This window comes from Cygnus olor, chromosome 10 (genome assembly GCF_009769625.2).
Source record: "Cygnus olor isolate bCygOlo1 chromosome 10, bCygOlo1.pri.v2, whole genome shotgun sequence".
Lineage (NCBI taxonomy): Eukaryota > Metazoa > Chordata > Aves > Anseriformes > Anatidae > Cygnus > Cygnus olor.
The window spans coordinates 1,984,300-2,000,060 of record NC_049178.1 but is presented as its reverse complement, the minus strand read 5'-3'; the positions used below and the strand labels follow the sequence as shown (position 1 = coordinate 2,000,060).

General features: G+C 41.3%; 1 protein-coding gene across 1 annotated transcript; it reads left to right on the top strand.

Moving 5' to 3' along the window:
• Positions 1-23: 23 nt before the first annotated feature.
• TMEM40 (transmembrane protein 40) lies at positions 24-14,797 on the top strand. The gene is made up of 13 exons (XM_040569143.1): positions 24-467; positions 3,754-3,810; positions 4,411-4,550; positions 5,140-5,293; positions 6,763-6,870; positions 7,751-7,804; positions 8,702-8,737; positions 10,171-10,203; positions 11,607-11,669; positions 11,977-12,048; positions 12,130-12,204; positions 12,937-12,999; positions 13,462-14,797. The coding sequence occupies exons 2-13, from the start codon at positions 3,762-3,764 to the stop codon at positions 13,479-13,481; spliced, it is 867 nt and encodes a 288-aa protein (XP_040425077.1). The 5' UTR covers positions 24-467; positions 3,754-3,761; the 3' UTR covers positions 13,482-14,797.
• The last annotated feature ends 964 nt before the right edge of the window (positions 14,798-15,761 follow it).

The window sequence follows — 15,761 nt, the reverse complement described above, 5'->3', positions numbered from 1 at the left end:
TCGGCGGCACCGCCCCCTGAGTCAGCGCCGAGGGGCGGCCCCGGGAGCTGCGTCGGGCTCCTCAGGCGCCGTGCGGCGGGGCTGGCTCGGACCTCGGCGGCCTCGGGGCGAACTGCCGGACGGACCCCTCGTACATATATATATATATATACATACACACACACATGCATACATATATATACGCATACATATATCATAGACACATACATATATAGACACATATATATACACACCCACATACATACACATACATATATATACACGCATACATATATATATATATATATATATATATACACACACACACATACGTATATATATAATCCTCTGGGCAACCCCTGCCCCCACTTCCCCTTTTTACCCATTTCACACCAGGGAGACTCGTTTTGACTTTACTCAGAGGACAAGCACCAGCTCGTCCAGTTTCTGAGGCGTTCGCCGTCTCCCCTTGGAGAAGCACAGGCCAGGTGAGATCGGAGCGCGCTGTGGGTAGAGGGGGCACGGCCCCAGAGGCTGTGGGGATGCCTGTCGGGTCCCCGTACCAGTGTCCGGCTGGTGGCACAGGCTGGAGCCACTGAAGGGACGGGAGGTTTGGGCTCGCCTGCTGAGGCCTCGCCGCCACCAGTTTCCGTGGAGCCAGCCTGAGGCATACGGGGATACTGTGTGGGGTCCGGTGGGATTGGTGCAGGGGAGTGGATGTTCAAAAGTAAACTTTAGCAGGATTTGGTATCAGCATGTAATTTAAAAGGAATTATACGAGTAGTTTCAAAGTGCACGGTTTTAGTATTAGATGGTCTTTGTCTTGAGGTCTTCCTGTGTTATTGTAGTCACAATTTCTGCTATCCCAGTGAACAATTTCACTCCTTGCTTTCTCTCGGTATCAGGGAGCCTGATGCTGCACACAAATGTTACTCTAACTCATCAAAAAGACCTCGCTGCAGTTAACTCCCCATGGGCTCTGGGGAAAGCCAGGTGAGGTCTGTTGGTCACGATGTTCCCTGGGGGAGCTGGTGGCCAGGCTGCAAAGCCAGTATGGTGTGCCATCATCCTGCTTTTGGTGTCAGGTATAATCAACTGCATTTCTTTTAATACACACAATAATTAAATGGCAATCCTTCTCCTTTGTTTAGATCTGATTTTCTTTCCAGAAGAGCCACAGGGGTATTAATTACCCACAGCCTAACAGAAATTAGGCACCCGACTCCCTCAGTCCCACAGTGTGGTGGGCAGCTGGGCTCAGCATGCTGGAGGCGTACAAGGGGAGCCCGCATCAGTCCGTGGCTGCTCCCAGACCCTCCGGAGGTACCTGCCCGAGCACAGAGCTGGCATCCAGCCGCCCGGACAGGGGCATGTGTGTGTCTGCCAGCCAAATGCATTTCTGCTGTGGGCACAGCCGGGCAGTTAGGTCATTTGGGTCAACAAATAGTTTTATCAGAAGTCAGTCTGGCAAGAAGTACATGAAGCTGACCTCTGCCTGCGGTGTTGTTATCTGCTCTTCCTTTGTGTATAGCAGCACAGACCTGTCAGTGCCTACCCCCTCCCTTTGTCTCTGCGGTGACGCAAAGCCAGCAAGAGGCAGCCGCTATGAGAGGTTCGTGGCACTGGAAGGGCAACGTGCCTTGAATGTGCCAATGAAAGTGGCCATCACGAGATATTGAGAGCCCCAAAGTCAATCCCCCTCAGTCTCACTCTACAGTAAAACTATGGATAGTTATAAATACAAAATGCACTTCATCAGTCGTAAAGGCAATGTTCATAGTGAAAGTCATTTTGTTCCTTTAGGCCTGGTGTTTCAACCCTGCAGTCCACAAACAGGTTTAATGAACAAAAGCAAACACTTACAGCATTTAAGCTGACTAAATAAGAAGGCAGGAAAGATACTGAAAAAGGCTGAAAAACATTTTCGGAGATACATAACTGCACAAAAATTATGTTCCTTGTAGTGTGACTGAGAACGAGTTTGTCCAGGGTGTGGTATGCTGGGTTCCGGTATTTCAGCATCAGCTGTTGCTTCACCGTGCAGCAAGGACAGATGAGTTTCCTGCATTCTCTATCGGGTGCTCACAGTCTCACAGTGCCAGCCACTGTCACACAGCGCTGCTCCACAGCTCAGGCAGCAAAGGCTATCAGTCAGGCAAGGTTTGTAGGAGAGGTAATAACTTTTATTAGATTAATGGATGGAGTTCAAAGCTTGTTTGTCCAAAAAACTGACAAGTTTTTCCAGGTATATTAGGTTGTTTAATAAAAGGCCTTGTAAATGTTGTCTTGCACAGACTTCTCATTAGGAATAATTTTGAAGTGTCCTTAAAATATTAAGCGTTTGTTTCCTCACAGTACACCTGGCATGTAGGTAAGCAGTTTTTTGGGCTTAGCTTTTTAAAGTGATTGAAGAGGTTATGTAGCTTTCCCAGAGCCAAACAGCAAACCAGTGGCTAAAAAGAGTTTCAAACTAAGGACCTCTTCATTTGAAGAACACTAGCAGTCTAGGAAAGGAGAAAGCCCCCCACAATCACCAACATACCAAAAATTGGAGACCCCAGCCCTGGTTCTAAAGAAGGGATGGCTTTTATGGCTACTTTGGAATCTGTTGGTGTTTGATGTCCTCTGTCTAAGAGCTAACACTCTAGCAACCCGTTCCATTTAGAAAAATAAGATGTTTTTGTGTGTTTTATGCCACCCTTCTCAAGATGCCAACTAAACCTGTTTTAGATTTTGTATTGGAATGTTTTTATGATTGATGGTGGTCATTGAAACTGCCCATAGAAAAACATCAGTTTTCCATCTGGAAAATTTAACGGAAAGACTTAGTTTTCAAACTTGATTTAAAGTGTTTTGTTGAATGGACCCAAAAGCCATAGTGTAAGAAAATGTGAGGGTGTACACACGGCATTTTCCTATTGTGCCTTGCATAGTGGAAACTGTGTTTTAGGCTTGCGAAAAGTCTTCTTTCACATCTCTCAATATAACAGCTGTTATAGCTGAAATGGGGAGATGGAGTTAGTGCAGGGTGCCTGGACCACAGTAGGTGGAGGCAACTGTTCAGAACCCAAGCACGACAAAAATACATCAGAATAAAGCAGCTTCAAAACAAAATTTCCAAGGTGAGTTTAGCAAACAAAAAGGAAACATTGCATTTTGGGGATGTCAGAATACTTTGTTCCTATGGTCAACAGGAAACTTTCTGGGATTGACACTTAAAAATTTTCAGTTCATAAATCTAAAATTAGTGGAAACTTCCTTTCATGACAATTGGGAAGAACAGATGTTAAAGTATCAAAGTCTTCTGTGAGACAAGAATTCCAAATCTTGCTGGGTTCTCATATGAACTATTTTTACTGTTCTCCCTGACTGGCATATTTTAAGTGTGAAGATGTCAAAGGTAACAAATAATTGTTCTGTTTATTAAGTTACGTCTGCGGCAAAAAGTTAATTAGATACCTTGGTAGTTTAAAAAAAAAAAAGTGAAGGATCAAGTCAGGCTTCTTTCGGTTTTACTCATGATGATGAGACTTTTGTACTTTCTTAATAACCAAAGGCCAGCTCAGCAAGACTCATTCAAGATTTGAGAATGGGTCCTGGGAGGGTAAATGAGTCATGATGTGAAACTCCCACTGCAACAAGAGAAGTGATTTAAAAACTGAGTGCCTAGAGATAGAGATGTTTGCAGAAAATCAAGTGTAAGACAGAAAAATAGAGAAGGTCAGACTGATCTGTTTCCAAATAGCATCTGCTTTTTTCTTCCCTTTGGAACAGGTACAGCAATGGAGAACTTGGATGTCCCATTCCCAGAACTTAATGAAGAACAGCAAGGTAGGGGTAACATGCAAAGGTCAAAGCATCTGCTCGTTTACACTATGCAACATTTTTTGCTAGACTGACAATGAGTCGGTGAGGCTAGTTTGCTCTGAAAACATGCTCCATACATCTCCTCCTTGCTTGCAAGCAGACTGGCAGTCAGTTCCCTGCTCTTCCACAGGTTTCTCATCTGGCCTCACCACATCCTTTTGGGAATTTAGATGCATGAAGGGGATTTTGCTGTGCATTAAATGCCTAACAATATGTAGAAAACCCTAGGTCTTAGGTATCCAGCCCTTTGTATTATTGTGCCTCAATTCCTTACCTGTCAAATAGCATGATCAAGATAAACACCTGCTAAATAAATAGTAATACTTCCCCTGCTTCTTTTACTGAGACAGCAGCACCACAGACACCCATTTGTATGGACTATTGACATTTTTCTACCGATTTCTGGTAGACCATGTTGCTTTATATGATACAGCACTACTCTCTTTCCTATAAGCCAACATGCTGCAGTCTGTCTGTCACCACACCTACATTGAGCTCGAGGGGAATGCTACCACACAACCCACCTCTACTTCTGCACAGTGACTTACTTGTTTTTCCTCCCAGACATTTTCCAGAGGGCTTTCACTGCTGATGACGATTACTTGGAGAATCATGAGAAAATGAGGCAGTCTTTCTGGGAATCCCTTGTAAAATGTTTAGCCACCACTGACCCACCTATCCTGAATACTGAAGAAAAGAACAACGTAAGTTACTGAAGAAACATGCATTCTTTTTTTGTAAGGCATAGTTCTACAGATATACTTTTATACTTCTCTGATATATTTTGGAGAGAAAGAACATACAGCCCATTTTCTGATACGTTTAAAAAGATGTCTAAAATGCACTAAATGGCATAGAAGAGCACTTACATAAATTAGACTTTCACTTCATTGTTTTCCACTTGGAAAAAATAACTTTCCAGCAGAGCTGGCTTTATATGTATTCCTCAGGACCTGTCCAGGTCCCTTTTTTCCTAGGCAGGCCCGTTGTTAGAGGTGTTTTGCTGTAAGATACTGCAGAGATTGCATGTCCATTTTCAGGCCCTACACCTGTATTTCTCCAGCTCTTTATATAGTTAGCTATTGAACACCCCAGTTCTTTCCCAGTTGACACATTGTTTGTTCTTCCCATCTTTGGCTTTACTCTTTATCCCTGATTTTCCCCTCGTATAGCAGGGGCAGATAACATTTCCCACAGATGGAGTGAGCTACATTCATTTCCATAGCAGGATCTGTTCACACATGCTGTGTTTTATTGGAAGGACTATTTGCTATTTACTCATCTTTCTCTCAGCTCCTCAAGAGATGCAGTGTCCTGCCTGGGGGCTGTGCAGCCTGCCTGAAAGCCATACAGACAAAAGGCGTCAGGGCAATGGTTGTTCTTTACCTCTTGCTGAAGAGTACCAACCCATCTGTATATCGGCAGCTGCCCAGTTCCAAGGGAAATGGTGAGTCCTACCTGGCTGCCCTTCAGCTATTCGTTAAAATTACTGCAGTGCTTGTGGGACTTTACACCAGTTGGAAAACTCTGATATATTCTTGGCAGTGATTATTAGTGAACGATTAAAATGTCTAGAAATACATCCTAGAAAACGCAGTTAGGTATGGTGATAATGGGAGCCACAGATAGATAGAACTTATTTTAGTTTGAATTCACTTCTTAAGGGGGGGGGGGAGGATAAAAACAAACTTGTTCACTTAAAGGGAAAGGAAACCTCATCTGGGGTGACGATTCCTAAGAAATTTCTGTGACTTAAAGTGGTCCCCCAGTTTTTCCTAACTGGATTAGTGACAACCAGGACACTTTTTTGCCTGAACAGTTACCCAGGCAGTCTGGACCTCTCTGAGCTTCTACAGTGGTAAGAAATCAGGGTTGAGCTGCTGTCAATATTGTTGCAAGTTTCCCTAGCAGGATGTGCAGCACTGACTAAAGGAGTAGATGGAAGATGCAAATCAGGGTGCTGAGCCTGGCATCAAGATACAAACAGCTTCTGCTGCACTTCTCATTTGCCCTGTTGTGCAATAAAAAACTAAGTGCAGTTCCACAGGGCTCATAGTCTCATTAATTGTCTTTAATACATCATAAAGCTGCACTCACTTAAGATGACCCCAAATTTAACTGGGCAATCTCAAGGAAATCCTTCTCCTGTTTCTGCCATGTTGAAATGTGGTCATGAAGGGGTAGACTGCACAGCCTAGAGAACAACCCTGTTTTGAGCACATGTCAGAGCAGGAGTGGTTGTCATGGCAGGGACCCCTTCCCACCCTCGTAGTTAGCTGCACCAACAGCTGGGGAGAATTGTGTTACTGTGTATGTCCAAACTAATAATGAAGAGACGCACAGAGGTGAATATGAAACTGTTAAGAATCACCTACAACTGCAGCCACACGAGCCAGGAGCTCTTCACTGCCTGGCCCAGGAGTCAGCATCCTCCAAATTTCTCCTCCCAGGTGAACTGGCCTAGCTGACTTCGAGAGTTCTGCTTTTATGCCACAAGAGGGTGCCGGCACTGCGGCATAACCCCAGGGAACCCAGCAGAAATCACAATGGTGGAGGGAGAAGTAGCCCAGGAAGTGGTGAGCAGCTATTCTTCAGCTAAAGCACCTTTCAGCTGCAGATGCTGTTGCTTCAGAGAGTGGGAAATTTCACAGGGGTAGCATTATCAGTAAATTAAAACCTAGAATGTGAGACCATAGGCACCTGCTGCAGCCATTTAAGAAAGTTTAACAGTGGCACGATGCTTTCATTTGTAATGCTTTGTACTATGAAAAGCACAGCTGAAATAAATCTAATTTCCTGACAGACAACCTTTAAATACAGCATCTTGAAACACTGGTAGTCTATGACTATAAAAGAGAGAAAATGGAAGTAATTGTTTCAAATATATATATGTTTTCTGTCTACCTATCACATCAGATGAGAAATTAAAACTCCTGAAGAGACTGGAAAGAAATCTCATGCTTTCACAAGGGGATAAAAAAGCTGACGACTCATCCCACGAGTCCATAGGTGAAGATCCACAAGGTAAAAAGGATTTTATTTTTCCCTTACACTTATTTTAGTCTGATTATGTGTTCAAAGGAGATTCACACAGGAGACTTGCAGCAATTCAGTAGCAATTCTGTATAACTCAGAAAAAAGTAAGAAACTGTGCAAAAGAGATGACAAAATAATTACTGTCTCTAGATTCATTGTTAACAAAATAGTGGCTGCCTCCTGCTGTTGTGGAAGTTGGGGGTTCAGAAATGTCGAAAGCTGCTGCAAGATTCCTTTCCAAATCATAATTGTTATGATCTTCATGGGGTTTATGTTCTAGCCAAAGCCTGTGCTACAGCAGGAAGCAAAGAATATTCAACATACAGCAGTAGCTGGCAATGCTGTACCACTTCCTAGCATTTCTTTCCTTAATAGCAATCATCAACAGTGTATCAAAAGTCATGGTTTTGGTTGCCACGAGTCCATTTCATTCATGGAAAACCAGAGGCAAAGGAAATGATACACAACAAGGAAGAGAGAATGCTAATATGCTGATACTGGCTTATTCTGTCACAGAAAGCCAAAAGCTGACTAGAAGGAAATGAATTGTAATTAGAAATAAAAATTTAAAACTAGTTAGCAGTGTTAGTGACGTATCTGTGTTTAAAATAAGAAATTTCTTGCTACACCTTTCTATACAATTCATTCCATCATCAGATTTTACTGTTTTTCTACTGTTCAGCCAGCTTTAGAGAGAGCTGTGAGGCAAAAGCAGCTAATAATGATGCTTGCATTTCAAAGCCTTCATTTTTACTTACATATCTCACAGCCATTCATATATTACGAGCAAAAGACTATAGTGCTGTTATTTTTGATATCGCTGGGACGTTTTTCTTTAACCTGATGAAAAAACACTTTCTCTATCCAGACAGTGATGAGGAAGATTTAGGAAGACAGAAGACTGAAGGCCAATTACTGGGAGGTGGGACAAAGTGACAACAGCATTATTTTTTTTTCCTAGAGACAACCGACATAAAACAGAAAATGAATAATTTCTGGCATTCTATGGTTTGACTTCTAAACAAAGGTACACGAACACTCCATAGGCAGCTTTAGATGTAAGAAAATGACCAGTTAAAATCTGGCTGTAGGAAAGGTGTTTCCTACAGAACGAAGCTAGTACTAATGCTTAACCATGCCCTACAGCTACAATTGAACCACAACAACAAAATCTACCATTGTGGGAGAACTGCTGCTGCCGGGGTTTGCACAGATAGTTGCCATCGAAATACAACAAGAGTTTTTGAAAGCATCTGTCACAGCCACTACTTAAAGGGTCTGCTTTCCACCCTTGGCATACAGTGGAGATCATCGATAAGGACCACTCCTTGGATCTCGATGCTGAGGCTTTTCCTTTCCTTCCAAAGGAAAAAATGGAATATAAGTACAATGCAGATAAAGAGAGGTGTTGTGTCAAAACACAGCTATCAGCTTGTGGTATAGAACCATGGATTTAAAAAAAACGTAAGGGTTTAATCATTTAATTCGTATATGTAATTGATCTCACCCCAGATATAAGAGCAGCTCATTTAAATTAACATTAGGAGATCTGATTTGTCTCACAAAAATCTGATTCTTTCTGACTCCAGCTATTGTTTGAGATGAAATATGGGGGGTTAATACTCCATATTTCCTTTATATACTAAACTGCATAACCCACAACAGACCTGCTGTTTCTAAAGAGTAGGAGTTGGTATCTCCCTTGTCACATCTACACAACCCCACTAGCTTCAGTATGGCTGCATGGGTTAGGGCTGGCAGCAAGATAAGCACATTCATTACAGATATTAATCTACATCATCTTTGCATAATATTTTAGGTATGCCATCAGAAGTTGTTCCCTACAGAGATTCAGGTAAGTGTTCCCAGATAATAACCTCATCCTGCAGGAAGTAAGACTTTATAACTGCATTTTTTTCTTTCTGACATTCTTAGTATATTAAAAATAAGTTTTTGGCTGTAAATCCATCAGGTTTTCTGTTAGCTTGGTGGAGGACCTGGGCATGGTATACATGTTTTGTTGCAAGCTTGTGATAGTAGGTGATTTGTAGAAGGAGTTTTAGCAGATTAGCCCCCCCCTTTTTTTTTGGTAGGCCTGCCGACATAGGACACAGGAGTTATCATCCTTTTTAGTGGAAAACCCAGCAATGCTACTGGGCAACCGTTCAGTCTTGCTCAAGACAGCGAGGCAGTTTTCAGTATTCCCTGCAGCCCTCTGTCTCCTGCTGAATGGGGATGCAAGATTGTGCGGGAGCTGGAACCTAGTTTCTGGCAGCTGGTGACACTCAGTTCTGAAAGCCTTCCTCACTTAGCTCAGAGTGCAGAGCACGCTCCAACAGAGATGCTAGGTGAAGGCCAAGTGATAGGCAACACAAACAGTGCCAGCTGAGAGGCTTGAACAGACTGCCACACTCTAAAGACATGTTTCCTTCTAACAGGAACTACCGAGCAGAAGCAGAACAGATGTAAAAAGCCCCTAGGAGGAAATTTACAATAGCTTGATTGAATTATCAACCTCATCCCTCCCACTCCCAGGCGAATTCCACCTTCATTAGCTATGAGTGGCAGAGAACCAAGCAGACTGGTCTTTCTGAGAGGAGACCTGTTCAACCATTTTTTTTCCTGTGAAGTGTGGAAGAGCTGTTGTAACTTGGACCATTTCAGATGAGGAAAGAATTGGGAAGAAGGTGCAAGTTGCAGCATAATCCCTAGAGGAGATTTTTTGAGTTAACTGTCGCCAAGGAGCTATATAAAACCGCAGGGAAAAGGAGTGTATATAATACACTATTCTCCCTGCAGGTGCAGAAGGGATCACAGTGATTTTCCAGTTGGCATTTGGCCCCTGATGTGCCACCTCTCACCCTGGCCTTTGTTGCCTCAGTTCTAGATTAGTTCAGTACACTAGACCAAGCCCTGAAAATATTTAGCTAGTGCGGGACACCGTGTCTACTGTATTGGAAATGTTCAGGGGATTTGCAAACACAGCTCCTGGTTCTGGCTCTGCCTGGTACCAGCTTCAGTTTTAGCAATTGAATGTTAACAGAGGGGCCATCAGCCATGTACTGCCCAGCTATTTCACCTGGCATTACTGTAAATAGGTGTTTTTACTGGTAGCTGTTCTTCGGGTTCTTTTTAATGTCATCATTTTCCTAGTACTTTCTAGTACTGTTTTATCTAAACTAAGCCACAAAATAGAATACTCACCCTGCTTGCTAATGCTGCTAATGGTGTTAAACAGCATGTGAGAGTTGTTACCATCAGAAATAATAAAACTATGCTTCTTTTCAGAAATTACCAGAAGAGAAGATTCAATTGCAGATGGTAAATACAAACAAGCAAACACGTTTTTCTTGTGACTGCTGTCTTTTGGTATTCAGTTTTACTTAGCGATGGTAGCTATACCAGCTCTATGTTGCCTAGATATTTTGTAAACAAAAAGTAGAAATTTAAGAATAGATATTAAAATGCATTTGTAATGCTGTGATAAAAGAAACACTGCACAAGCCATTCCGTGATACAAAGTTACAGTGGGACTATTGCCTTAAGGAGGCAGTGTAATACAGAACAAACACGTGGTAGGTATGAACTGATGTTCTGATAAATTCTATGACTATAGATCTTCCTACACGCAGACAGAGGAACAATTGCAAGTCAGAATAGTGCCATACTACGTTAACATTAATAATCAAATTACTGAGTTTGTCCCCAAACCAGAACTTGATCGATCCAGAATTCTCAAAGAATCAAAAGCTAAAATGGGTCCGGTATCAGGTGACCCAGGACAGATTTCTTCTGCAAAGTTGAGTTGCTACATGGTTCAGAAGCACAACGACAGAATTTTGTAGCTCACTTCAGAGTTTTAGGGATATTTTTCAGTACTCTCCTGTTACATCATTAGATAAAACGAAATTTACTGCCAGGCAGTGGTTGCCTGGATGCACAGCCTAATGCAAGTGAAATCAGCATCTAAAACTTGTGGTGAATCAACTCCCTTATATGCTTATATGCTGCAGACTGCCTAGAGGTCTTCTCAAGCAGTCAGCAAACAAAAAAAAATCCTTCTGCTTTGAACATGTCATTAGAAATATGGTAAAATACTCAACTTTGACTTTCAGGGAGACAATTGGAGAAAGCAGAATTTGGTAATTCTGTTCACAAGACTAGCGCAAAAAGCCTTGCCTTGTATTTAGACCTCTAAAAATATTGAGCTGGTTCTTATGCTCTTTTTCCTCTGTATCAATATATTTAGATACCTATAAGAGTCAGCTACTGCAGTTCTTAATTTGGGGGGTGAAGAAATACTTCAACATCAGACTTAAGTAGATAGACTGACAGTACTCCTATCCATTACTGTAGCTGTGACATCAAGAATCAAACTGAAGTTCCCTTGTACTACTACTTTACTTCCCTACTGCATTTCTGAGACTAGATTGCCCCAGACTCAATAGAAAAGAGTCGGAGTGCTTTAAAAGCAATTGTGTGTTGTTAATTCAACTATCCAATGATGCTATTTTTACAGCTGCTACAGGCTATTTGGAAAGTAGTTTGAGGAACAATTTTAAAATTGCTAATTTGATCTTTCTGAAAGGTTTACATCTCTTTCCTCTGAACAATTCTTAATATATTCCGCTCTGAGAATCAATTTTGGATACAAAGAGGGAAAGAAACATAAAACCTTTTAATTTCAGAGTTGCATGACAATAAAAGACATTTGTTTCTTGTAGAATATGAGAACGAAAATACTCACCCTCATTGGACAGTACGGTGGATGGGCATACGAAAGGATGGTAATTGTTTTCTTTTTAATTTCAGCTGATGTCAAACCCATTGAGCCTTAGACCAAGAATAAGATCTATGGCTGCAAAACTCTTTTTTCCCCAACATGAGTAGTTTGCAGATGTTCATCAAGCCTTCTCAATGAAGGTCATCAAGGCTTGTCATATGATAAAACACACAACTTGTGCATTTTGCAGTTGAATCTAGTGTATGAGACATCTCTCATGGAAGTACAGTTTATTCAATGATACACTGTAACTTAAGGTGTCTTAGGGGAGCCTTGTGTGCAGTTGTGACCTAATTTCCCCTCTGTTTCAGATGAGTTCTTTCATTTTGTCATTCTTTGTTTTGGGATTGGAGCTTTACTAATTTGCTACTACTACTACAAAGGTAAGGCAAGATTTCAGCAGAAGGATAAAGTGTTGTTTGCCAGAAAATGAGCAAAGCCAAACTCTTATTTTGTTGCCTTAGATTGGACAATTTCTCTTGGAATTGGTTTAATCACCTTTGCCTCCCTGGAAACCACTGGGATATACTTTGGTCTAGGTAAGTATCTACAGCAGCCAGCTCTGTACCAACACTAAGGACACAAGTTCACAGTCACTTAACCACACAAGTCTAAAACATGGCTAGTGCTGAGACCCTTTAAATCACCACTTCGATGTCCTGCAATTCACAATTACACAGTGTAGTGGGAGACAAACATGCCTCTGTGACGCTGAAGGGAGATGTTGAATCATTTTTCATTCTCAATGATCACAAGACCCTGAGTCACCTCTTTCTGCAGCAGTGGCTGAATGCTAAGTTGCCATGACAACATACAATTTTAGCAGCAAGGCAGTCTTCGCAGATAAGCCCTTTAAGGTGCTGTGCACTCAGGCTGCCATTCGTTCCCCCGGGACTGAGGCTGCTGAGTGCCCTGAGGACCAGATCTCAGCAGAACCCGGATGAGGGCAGTTAATAAGAATTATATAAAGAAATGGAGATTCTTGGCACTCCCTAGGGATCTCAAAGGAAAGAGGCAGCAAGTCATGGCTTTTGAACTAAGGAAAGAAGGCTACTTAAGCTTATGCCTACTGTGCTTGGTAGGTTGTGGATGGTTCTGTCTGGAGTCATCCTTGTCACTGTTAATGATAGCATAGAAACACTTTATTTAAACAGTAATCTTAGTTCTTTAATAGTGCTAGTGTCAGGGTGTGGCTTTTACTGTTTTTCTGGAGTTTGTGTATTATTTTTATATCTGACTTACCTTGAAAATGTGTGTGTTTTCACAATTAGTGTACCGAATTCGGAGCATACTTGACAGTTTTATTCCTCTGCTTGAGAGATTCAGGCTAACAGGTAACAGTGATCTTCTTACTAACTGCATGTATATTTCCCTAAACCTTCCCAGGTACTTCATTTTGGCTAACTCTTAAGACCACCTTCTCTAAATTACAATTTCCAGTCTTTGTAATTAAAAAAGAATATTTTACTACAGTCCATTACAGCTGCTAAGGTTTAGAAATTAATTATTCTTGATTCTTGCTGCGTGGCAGAGCATTTTCACGTTTTTAATACTCTTTCCTGTATAGGGCATTATTTCCTGAAAATGCCTGAATGAGAATACTATAGCTCAGCTTAATATTAAGGGTAGTTGGCTTCTCTTCCCTGGTTTTCAAACAGGCTCCAGGCTCATATCTATCTGTGTTCATGAGCACACAATATGAACGTTGATATGAAGTTGCATCAGGGATAAGTCAACACATGACACTTAATGTGAACACAGTAGTCCTGACAGTCTTCTTTTTCATCATCCTGCAGGTATGAGGAAAGCTGCCTAGGAGGAGTATTTCAGGAGAGTTTCACAAAACCCTGCTGTTTGGATTTATAGTACTAAAAGAACTGTTTTGTAAGGCAGTCATAAATGCATAATGGTCAACACAAAATATTGAAAGTGTTAAACAATAGAAACATATCATTCAGTCTGCTCAAAAATGAAGCTGAAACATGCAATTTGTAGCTCAGGAGAGCTTGTAAGACAACCTAGATCCTGGTTTATATTTAATTTCATGGAATATAAACCCATTCTTCCCTCCATTTAACCATGTTAATCTGGCCACAGTGTATCAAAAATCCACAAAGACCAATACTATCCTCAGCTGGGTGTGGATGTTACAATAGGAATCTTGGCACCTACAAAGCCACCTCCTCTTCACCCCTTGTGATGCTGCAAACCAGGCAAACGCCAGCTGCTTGCTTACATAGCTGAGCCCCAACAGTGCAATAGCACTGAAGCAGATTAATTTATTGTGGCAGAACTCAATATAGTGGACATATAACGATTTCACCCAGTGAAAGCTGGTTAAGATTGACATGCACTGACATAATGGTGCATTAATGAGATAGTTAACAGCAGCAAATTTCATCTCTGAGGAAGAAAGGAATAAAATGCTTGGTTTGGCCCATCCACCAACTTTTTTTTCCTTCTGGTAAAGTAAAGTGCAATTTTGCCATTCTTTCAAGCTTACAGGGGCATGTTATACATTAGATATAATATGTAGTATTTTAATTATGTTTTTTAGTTTTTCATCAATTATACATAAAATTACAGAGGTAAGGCTAATGAAAAAAACAGGATACCTTCAATTTTTTTTTAGCAGAAATGTAAGGTCATCATAACCATAGGAGGATGAAGGCATCAAGTGAGATAGAGGACCATAAAACATGAGATTTTAAGGAAATGTACACCTAAAAGCTGTTAGCCCAAACAGCTCAGTTTTAGTTCAGTGAAACAGTTTCAAGCCTTGCTCAGAAAATTACAAAAAATTTTTAGGAATTGTACTTAATTTTAAGCATTGGTGTTTGTCATTCACATGTATTGCAGTTCCATTTGCACGTCCAGAAATACCTATAATCATGTGCAGGCCTGTACCAACACAGGCCAGCAGTTACCTAACATATCAGGGGTTAAATTAAGCAATAAAGATAAATACAAGTTATTTTGTAATATTTATATTCTCATTTACATGTACTGTTTACATATCTTTATAGAAATATTTTCTCATATGAAAATACTGCATAAAGTCTTACTGAGACCAGTGTAGCATTGTTTAATGTCTAATAGTTTTTGAGTGAACTGAAAACTACATATAGTCAACCTGCTCTCATGATTATTTTTTTAAACTCTCTTGTGCTGTGGCACAGTAAGGATGAGAAACATATTTTGGTACTAAATATGATTTCAGATTTTTAAATTTGGTACTCTGTAGACAAGAGAATGAAAACAACCAGTTCATGGGTAAAGTAGAAGTGGAAAAATACTTTAAAATGACAGTGGACCCCATCATGTGGGATGGACAGCTACCCACAACATAAAGCAGATCACGTGAGAGAAATTAGATCTATGGAAAAAGCAACTTACATGTTTCATCGCATCCTCTTTGGTACCTGGGAATTTCCTGATGTTCTTTCAGATCCTCCTTCTCAAGTCCACCTCAGCATTTAATGCATTTCTGCCTCTTGCCCAAAGAGGATGCTGTCATTCTGGTCTCCTCTATCGCCCTTGCTGCAACACTGCTAAACACTCAAAAACATGATACGCATTCTATGAAGAGTTTCAAACTCCTTAGCAGAGCTTGTGCTCGTGTCAGCTACAACTCTTCAAGTCCAGCAAGTCCTTCCTGAGCCCACAGCTCATCACTCAATTCTACAGCTCTGCTGGGCCTCTACCTCCCTCTGTTGGCTCCCCAGGACCAGGTACATCTCCCTCTACTAGGCTCCCATTATCCAGCACTCAGGGTCCTTCCTTCTCTTCTAAATGTTTGCAGGGCAATGCAGAGAGGAGAAGTCAAAGAAAAGGTACTAGTCACCTTCCTGCTGCAATACATGTTCCTACTTTTCATCATCCAATGAATAACATTTCTATCCAGAAGAGGGGCTGGCGAACTCTCCTGGCAGCAAGGGAAGAATTATGTCCTTCTGCCCAACTCTCTTCGACAGGATTTTAATCTTCAGTAGTAAATTCAAAAAAAAAAAAAGAAAAAAGTTACTTGATTCACTATAGGCTACTACGCCCACTACTCAATTTCCCTGCTGAAGCACAGCCCACTTAGATGGTCAGT